The 9,571-nt window shown below is 36.5% G+C and overlaps 2 protein-coding genes across 2 annotated transcripts; both read left to right on the top strand.

Moving 5' to 3' along the window:
- LOC108966122 lies at window positions 1-755 on the top strand. The gene has a single exon (XM_018928872.1). It carries the CDS (start codon window positions 169-171, stop codon window positions 571-573), a length of 405 nt encoding a protein of 134 aa, XP_018784417.1. The 5' UTR covers window positions 1-168; the 3' UTR covers window positions 574-755.
- Window positions 756-8,193: 7,438 nt separating this feature from the next.
- On the top strand, window positions 8,194-9,361 carry LOC108965999. The gene is made up of 2 exons (XM_018928697.1): window positions 8,194-8,770; window positions 8,843-9,361. The coding sequence occupies exons 1-2, from the start codon at window positions 8,219-8,221 to the stop codon at window positions 9,191-9,193; spliced, it is 903 nt and encodes a 300-aa protein (XP_018784242.1). The 5' UTR covers window positions 8,194-8,218; the 3' UTR covers window positions 9,194-9,361.
- The last annotated feature ends 210 nt before the right edge of the window (window positions 9,362-9,571 follow it).

Raw genomic sequence — 9,571 nt, 5'->3', positions numbered from 1 at the left:
TTTAAAATAGACAAAGTGTGTGATTTTCACAGTACGGTTTTAGAACGCCAACAAAGCACACAGCTCGCAAAGAAACGGAATAGTAAAATAACGCGTTTAAAACGTTTAAAGGACTACAGTGAAAAATATATAAAAAGGATATAAATAGCACAAACAAATACAAGAAAAATGCCATTGAAGAAGAAGGACGAATATATACCCATCAAGTGTGAGGGTTGGAATGGCAAATTCGTGTACAGTAACGGTGCGGCGAATAATGTTTCGAAAGTGCGTCGACACAATCAAAATGTCACCGACACCTCCAACTTCTATGGCTACAGCACTGAGCCGATCATTCTGCCCGTGAGCTGGGACGGCACATTTGCCAAGAGTGGCGAGACACGCATACAACCAGAACGCAATCGTTCCGACGATACGGAATACTTTCAGTACAATACGGAACCCACCGTGTTGCCAACACAATGGAATGGCGAATTCCAGCTCGATCCCAATGATATACGCATCAAACCCGAGCGCAATCACTCGGATCCACGTGACTATGCGGAGGCCAGCCGTTTCAAGCGTGTCAGTTAAACGCATGCAGCCATAGCTTGAAGCATGTGGTGGTTCGAGGCATTCAGCACTGAAACTGTTTTAAGTTTTTTTCTTTTACTAACAACGTGATTTTTTGAATTACTAAGCATTATTACACAGTTTTGCGCAACGTGGCTTGTTACTTAAAAGCGTGGCGACACACATATGTGTAACTTTTTGAATTCGTGCAATTATTCTTTACGAGTTCTTACCCAAACAATTCACTGATACTCACTTATAACGGTGCTTAAGAAAAGTGTAAAATTTTGAAATTGTGATTATATTTATCCTAAAACATAAATAAATAAAACTACTTTGATAACTTTTAAAAAGGACTTTGAATTATCTTGTGGCTTCTAAAGATTTTTGCTGCTTAGTTAACAGGTGTGATGCCTTTGAAGGCCCTACAAAGATATGTATTAGTTCTGAATTAATTGAGTTCTAAGGTGTCACTGTTTCTTAATTGTAAACTATTACGAAGGAAAAAATTCAACAAATCGTCAAGCGAAACTAAAAAATATTTGGGAAATGCTTTTTTTTTATTTGTATTTTTATTTTTATTTTTTTTTTTTGGCATTAGAATAACAACAAAGCTTACGCGAACACTAATTATATGATGAGATTATAAGATTCAGATTGTCATAAAACAAAAACATGTTTTTTTTTTTTGTTCTTCCACTACACGTTGCACAGTTTGTTAGTTTTGTTATGTGCCATCAAATTTGTAGCGAAATGAGAAGAAAAACAACAATTTTAGATATTTTAAGACAAATCTTGATTATCGCCTTAAAAAAAGGCTGAGCCAATATATTTATGCCAACGCTTAATCCAATTTTCCATACACAACAATATAGCAGAGCTGGCGTTAAGTGCAGCGACTGACTTTAATCGCTGCCATTAACTCATGGAAAATGTCACAAGTAACCAAATCTTGTGAACACGATAGCTCAGCGTTGACCCTCGTTTCGTGTTAGCCAAAAAACGTCTGTCACAATCATAATGGAATGTAAGCGAATTATCGTTGTGAAAAATTCATGAATTTTCTGTCGACAAATCCGATCGTTTCCGATGAATTGCTTCAAGAGACGCATTAAAATGGCCTAATAGTATTCCTTATGTCCGCTTGACCTTATGGAACGTATTCATGTTGAGCCATACGATGATAACCTAGTTTACAGTCATTTTCCGATTTTGATGTAGAAACTGTTTCTTGATTATTTTGAGTTGCTAACACAGAAAGTGAGAAAATTTCCAAACACGTAAGATTTTTTGTCTTCTAGGCAAGGATTTAGGATTTAACCCCATCACAGCAATTTACTCACTTTTTACTTTACTTTACAAATGACTACAAAAAACTCTTAGCACATCAGTCGCAAATTTTCTCTTCAGATTTATTGACTAGTGTATTCCAAGTAAACGAGGAGCATCACCCTGAGTTATGACCGACTCTATGTGATTTTCGGTGTCGGGTGATTTTTAAAACGCCATTCGCTACATTGTTGGACAGTTTCGTTGTACTTCCTATAAACGCACGTCTCTTCATCCATAATGATGCAGAGTCCTCAGTTACATTGTCATATAGCATATCTTTTGAGACCTTTAGACGAAATCGTTTTTGAAAAAGACGCATGAGTTTTAGTGCAAGCTGTACATTGACATGCTTCGTAATGAAAATGTGTTGAGTCTTTCCACAAGAAAGATTGATCCTTTAATATCTCTGTTATGCTAACGCGACTACTTTCAAACACTCTTTTTTTTTTAGTTATTGTGATGTTATTACCATCAGCAGAGGTGGATGGACCACTCGCTATATGCAAGTTTTCGGTGACTTCACGACCTTCTCTGAATGCGTTGTGCCGCTCAAACACATCGAGCTCGTGATAATTTCGATTCGCCAAACACTTCTGTGACATATTAAACCATTCCATAGCCATGATTGAATTGCAAAAAAAAAAATTGCAAGCAAACTCGTTGTTGAATTTTTTATTTTTGTTTTTCATGGCAAAAATCGGCAAACATTTCGCGTCGTAAACAAACAGCCGTCAAGCACACACTAACTGAGCAAGGATGTGATGAATCGAAATAATATCAGAAGAAGAAATGCATACGGGGTGTGTTAAACATATAACGGGATTTCGTTTTTTGAAAAAGAAAAAAATTTGCATTAATGTTGTCGCCTTCAAAATAATCCCCATTCGATATTGTGCACTTTATGCCAGCGCTTTTTCCGATCGTCGAAACAATTCATAAACGCGATTTTTGTATTAGCCTTTAGCTTTTTCAGCGATTTTCATCTATCGTGTAAAATAACGGTTCTTAAAGGCCTCTTTATAATTGGAAATAGAAAAAGGTTACAGTGAGCCATATGTAGCGAGGCTGCGGCATGTTTACAGTATGGTTTTTGGGCCCGAATTCATGAAAAAAATTTTTGATAAATTTCTTTTAAGGGATTACATGGGTTTCTCGGATAAAAAACAGCAAAAAATATCTTTCAACAATTTTTTTCGCATACAAATATTGGAATATTTTATTAGAATTTTTTATTGTTACAAATATTCATTATTAACAAAGAAATTTTGAAATTTGCGAAAAAAAATATAAACTCGGCAATTTCGACGCCGTTTCCGGTGACAACTCGGAAAAAAGATGTGCTCGCCTTGGCAAGATAACTCTTTACAAGATCAGCTAAAGTAAAAAAAATACGTGTTTTAGCTAAAACCTAATCTTAGAAGTTGAACAAAGAGGAAAAAACTGATAATTGGATTTTGGCGGAATGAATACAGCTAAATCACCTTATGAAAAACTGTATGGTTGGACATATAGTATATTGTGGTACATTCTTCAGTTAAAATTTTTTCATTCAGTTTGGCAGAAAGAAAGTTTTCACGTGATAACTACCATGTTGCTCTTTCACCGAAACTACGCTTTGACTTATTACTCCGATATTTGGAGGAATTTCGTTATGAACTAGTCCTCAGCAACCTTTTTTATCAGAATTGGCCTAAATCGCAAAGAGTTTGAAAATTAGATTTTCTCAAGAAATTGTGACATTAAAGAGCCTCCAAGACGTTGAGACTTTAGACTACATACCTCTTGTGGGGTTATTTGAAGTCATTGACCTTTAGCAATGAACCAGACTCTCCTCAAGCTTTAGAAGTCAGTACTCAACATGCTATTGATGACATACGACTTGATTTATTGGAAAAGTACTCGAAAATTGGGTTCATCGCAACCGTTTCTGGCAAAGAAGTGGGGGTCATTCAATGAATTTATACTCAGAATCTAACTGTGTCGATGTAATTCTCATTAAATGAAAAGCATTTGAATTTAGTTAACAAATAGTGTTTTTCTTTTAAGAAATAATGTCACTCTTATATACTTATAGTCTAATTTTATAACCATACTTAAATCAACACTACAAAACCGTATATACAATTTCTAATACCTAACATATATGTTCTAATATCACCTGTCTCTCGTAATTACTTTACAATGTATTCCTAACAGTTATTTGTTGTTGCTTTATTCGACGAAAAAAAAAGAGCAATTCGTTAATTACTAACTGCGCCCTATGAAGAAAAGCTAATATTTCTGGCAGAATGTGTGATAGTGTGTCCCTACCTCAACCTGAGACAGTCAACGTGAGCTCCAGTACGGTTGGAAACCATATACTAAACATATGTTTAACAAGTTTACAGCTTTTTAAAGTCACTTATTTATTTAGCCTACAATGATGTCTGACTTAGCTTTCTCCCGCACACTTTTGCGCACACAATCCATATTCTCCATTGATAAGACGCTTCACCAAAACAACTGCAACGCTACAGAATGTCAATGTTCGAACCTCACAATCGAAAAGTCTTGCAGATAAAAGTCGAGGTCCCTTCAATTTCAATTTGTTTGAATAATGAAAGTACCAAAAGATAACGTCAATCATTTACACATACATACACACGAATGCATATTAACCGGAACTTACCTTAATTGAATATGATAATCAGCACTTTTTCTTCAAAATACTACACCGTTATCTCGAAAAGCGGTCACTTCCTCCAATTGAATAAAATTGGCGTATTAAAGTATTATCAATTCTCAGAAAATTATAGCTAAGTACAAGCTTGATGAGGACAAAGATAAGGTTGTATTATATACACATATGTACATACATACATACATAACAGTATAATATTGATAAGAAGAAATTTCAGTCAAGCAATTAAAGCTGAAGAATCAAAAAAGCACCTGTCGGCTAAGGCTGCACTTCAGTGGAAGTAAAATAGAATAAATATTTTGAACAATTTGAAGTCAACAAATACAAATATACAGATGTAGATATGTATGTAGCCATGGGGGTGTACCTGTTTTTTTATGGTTGTTTACTACTTGCTAGATATACTCGCACACCCTTGAAGATTCACAAAATTTCGCGCGTGAAGATTATAATTGAATTTGGCATTAAACAGGCGTGTAATACAGATAAGACCGTTATAATGAAAGTAGTGCAATTTTAATCATAATTGGCTTGTTGTCACTTTGTTTGTGAGACCACACATTCTACTCAATTAAAAATAGACTTATACCTTGTATATGTATGTAATATAGTGTTATTTCTATATTCATATTTTATTTCCTGTTCTTGCTTCCCCTGCTTTATCAGCTGTTGAGCGCATCATTCACTTCAATATCAAGTGCGTACTTCCCCAAGCAAGTCTTAAGTATTAGTAAATGCATGAAAATTGCAATGTTCAGTAGTGTCACGATTGTTAAGGGTGCATGCGAAGAGGCCAATAATTTTTTTACGGCTGTAAATTTCTTTTTTTGATCCTTCATTGTTAATATTTCATAGAAGTCATTACAATTTTTTCTCTCCTCCCTCTTTCTTTCAACACAGAATCTAATGAACGGTAATCACGCACTCAAACTGAGCTACGTTTACCCCTCATACTCAATACTCAAACTTCGGAAAGTTATTTATTGCAGATCTTTTGAGAAGTGAAGCATTGTTTAAGTAAACTTTATTTTTTTTTTATTGGTCGCAAAAAATTCCCCGTCGAACCCTTCCTGATGTAATAGATACCGCAGTATCACGACTGTGGCAGAAACTGGCTAACATCAGTTCGCCTCTCTTACAGTTGAGCATTCAAGTATGACGTTTTACCATAGTAGGGGTAGAAAAAGGACTGGCTTCTGGTTGAGAACCCTTCAATAGCCCAGTCTCGAACGGAGCTTTCTTTAATAAGAGACTTTCGTAGCGAAGGCTATGTACAAACGGACCTGCTTTCTCCTACATTCGAAAGACCAAAATATGATACAAAATAATACTGATGCAACACCAAACGAGTCCGGCACAAAAAAAAAACAAAACAAACACGGAAGAAAACTAGTTGTTCCGTGAAGAAGGCAGCAGTTTTATTGAGCTCTGAAGAAGTCAACCCAAATAAACCAGCTAAGCGTGGTCCAAATACAAGAGCTAACTAGTACTGAAGCAACAGCTAAGCCTAGCAACAGCACCAGCAGCAGCCGGAACCAATCCTGCTAAGCAAAAGATGATGATGCCAAAAATAAAGTTTCAAAGGAAGTTAAGGAAACTTAACTTTCACTTCATAAGGTCAAAAGTAAAAAAGTATGACACCCTCATTTTCTATATATCTTCAATACATCTGATATGGGCCTCGGCGGGGGAACTTTAAACTCAGTAGATGAATTATGAAGTAGTGTAGATATTAGAGTTTTATTTTAAAAGGGTATATAAAATTTGACAATGAGATATATTTTCTTTCGTTTTGAACACGATTTTTTTATTGAAATATTCTGATACAAGCCCAATTGCGACACGCTTTTAACTAGAAAATGTTGAAGTGCTTTTTCAGAGGTGTAGAGCTAGTCTGCTAATTGGCTATAACCGACACCGCGTGTTAGTCGTTTTTCCTTTTCGCTGTTTGGCACCAATTGGAGATTCCTAGTGTAGCCAGAACCTTCTCCACTTGATCTTTCCAACAAGGTGGAGGTCTTTCTATTCCTCTGCTTCTCCAGCGGATACCGCGTTGAATACTTTCACAGCTCGAGTGTCTAACCAGTGTAGACGCTGTCACTTCTCAATTGCCTACTCAGTCCCAAGTAGCGCCTGTTGGCATTTAGATTCTGACGCTGTTGTTGGTATTAATAACGCTTCCAAGATAGATCATATTATCTACGACTTCAAAGCTATGACTATCAGCACTGATGTGGGAGCCAAGTCGAGAGTGCGACTGTTTGTTTGAGGACAGGAGATATTTCGTTTTGCCTTCGTTCACTTCCAGACCCATTTGCCTCGCTTCCTTATCCAGTCTGAAGGAAACATATTAATGGACCACCATCTATAAAGTACTCTTATTGTTCAAATACTTATGTTCTATCTTTTAATATTTATATGTGTGGTTATGTTCTCAATTTTCGACAAAATGTAACATACATGTATATAAGTAGTACATGTTTGGAATGGCAACCTGAACTCACATCTTTAAAAACAATTCTGGCTTGAAAATTCGATTTTTATACCCTGAACAGGGTATATTAATTTTGTCACGAAGTTTGTAACACCCAGAAGAAAGCGTCGGAGACCCTATAAAGTATATACATAAATGATCAGTATGTTGAGCTGATTCGATTTAGCCATGTCCGTCTGTCTGTCTGTATATATACGAACTAGTCTCTCAGTTTTTAAGATATCGTTTTGAAATTTTGCACACACCATTTTCTCTTCAAGAAGCTACTCATTTGTCGGAACTGCCGATATCGGACCACTATAACATATAGCTGCCATATAAACTGAACTATCGGAATCAAGTTCTCGTATGGAAAACTTTCACAGGTGACAAAATATATTCACGAAATTTGGTATGGATAATTTTCTAAGTCAACAATGTAATCTCCAAGAAAATTGTTCANGGAATCAAGTTCTTGTATGGAAAACTTTCACAGGTGACAAAATATATTCACGAAATTTGGTATGGATAATTTTCTAAGTCAACAATGTAATCTCCGAAAAAATTGTTCAGATCGGCTCGCTATAGCATATAGCTTGCATACAAACTGAACGTATAGTTACTAACATAAATGCACCTGTGAAGGGTATTTAGCTTCAGTGCAACCGAAGTTAACGTTTTTTCTTGTTTAAGGAAAGCTTTTGAAGACCTCTCGTTCGAATAACTTCAACCATTAACGTGACTCGAACTATTTTATATAAAAAAAAAAGATTTTACTTTTCTTAATTCTGAGCCAGTTGCTGTCTGCTTCATTTGTAACCCTCCCGTAAACGGCGCCACTTGTGCTACAGACAATAACCTTTGTATTAATTCTTCAGATTTCTTATAGATAATTAAGGTGTTGAAATTACGATTGTTATAAAAAAAGTTCTGAATACACCAACTGTTGTTTTATGCTGAATAATACATGCACTTATAAATTAAAGCGCACACACACACACACAAGCACACAATTCCTGGTTAGCCCAATCAACATTTCACTGTCTTCACTTTATCACCTTAAGGGGTTTTTATCGCCAGAATTTTATGCATTTTTTATACGACAACCGATAAGAAAGTGACTAAAATTCACCGCTATATAAAGTGTGTAAATTCATTTATTGTGATTGTTAGTTTTCAAGATGTTCGCCAAACAAGTTATCACCGCCTTATTCGTGCTGCAAATAATCGTCAACATAGCGGCACAATCGCCGGCCATAGTAAATGGTGACGGCATTGCGTTATGGAATGTTACAACCAAAACAGACGACTACATCCAGGAGAATCGCCGCCAATACAATGCTACACTTCAAAGCTATTTGAACGAAATCAATAGCATCAAGAACAGTCTAGAGGATGAATTGTTGGTGCTGGATAAACAAAAGCAGCTGGTGCTCGACACCATACAGGAAACCAATGAAAAAATCGATCCTTTGGAAGTGCTCAGTTTGCCGACGAAGCATTGTGTACAAAAATATCGCACCGAATTGCCTTACGCCAGTATTGTGAAAGAAAAGGTTGAGACCTGCATCAGCAGCGCACGCAGTTATGCCACCAGCATTGTCAGCACACCCACCAGTTATTACAACTCGCTGAACAATTATTACAACAGTGATTTGCGTACCAATCTCAACGCGTGCGCGAAATCACACGCAAATCCCTCGTTGAATTATACACTCTGCGTCACAACAGCGGTAAGTGGCTACAATATTCCGCACAGCAAAAGCATATTTATTACAGCAACTTCTGTTGTGTGGTGATTTTAGATCTCCAAGGCCAACACATACACCATAACGAGTCGCAAGAACTTCGCGACGTCCATCGAATCGTCGCACTGCAGTTTGAGCAGTCGCGTAGATGTCGCTGTGAGCTGCACTTATACGCAGTACAATTCGGTTTTGACATCGATCGGTGCGGCTACACGCTTGATCGACGAGTGCATTAACGGTTATCTGGAGAATAAGCAATGTGTGAATAACTCCACCACCATCGTTTATGGCTGCCCACATGTGGTCTATATGGAAGTGAAAAATGGCGCGCCCGCCAATAGAAGCGCCAGTAATCCCTTGGAGGGTATACCAAGCAATCAGACTTGCTTGGAAATTCAATTTGTGTAGAAAAGTGTACTACAAAATATCGCTAACACTAAAGGATGTCTGCAGTATTCTAACAGTTGCGTGAGAAAGTGCGTATTTTCATCAGTATTGAAACTTTATGAGTTGCAAAGTGCTTTACTAAAATGATAATTTAATTAAAGTCTATAATAAAATCATTCTAGTGAAAAATTAGTTGGTGTTATTAGTTTTATATACAAATTTACTAAAGTGTGATCCATTTCAAGGTTCCCTAACTTAAAACAAAACAAGTAAGGATGGGCTAAGTTCGGGTGTCACCGAACATTTTATACTCTCGCATGATAAAATGATAATCGAGATTTCAGGCGTGTTAGTGAACCGATTTCACCCATATTTGGTACATGTCATCAGGGTGTTAAG

The sequence above is a fragment of the Bactrocera latifrons genome, unplaced genomic scaffold (assembly GCF_001853355.1).
Source record: "Bactrocera latifrons isolate USDA-ARS-PBARC rearing strain unplaced genomic scaffold, ASM185335v1 scaffold_10, whole genome shotgun sequence".
Lineage (NCBI taxonomy): Eukaryota > Metazoa > Arthropoda > Insecta > Diptera > Tephritidae > Bactrocera > Bactrocera latifrons.
This window is presented reverse-complemented; position numbering and strand designations above follow the sequence as displayed.

Excerpts from the sequence above, each read along its gene's own strand:
- LOC108966122 (XM_018928872.1), top strand. The coding sequence starts at position 169 with ATGCCATTGAAGAAGAAGGACGAATATATACCCATCAAGTGTGAGGGT.
- LOC108965999 (XM_018928697.1), top strand. The coding sequence starts at position 8,219 with ATGTTCGCCAAACAAGTTATCACCGCCTTATTCGTGCTGCAAATAATC. Across the intron at positions 8,771-8,842 it reads CACTCTGCGTCACAACAGCG|ATCTCCAAGGCCAACACATA; the intron begins GTAAGTGGCTAC and ends TGGTGATTTTAG.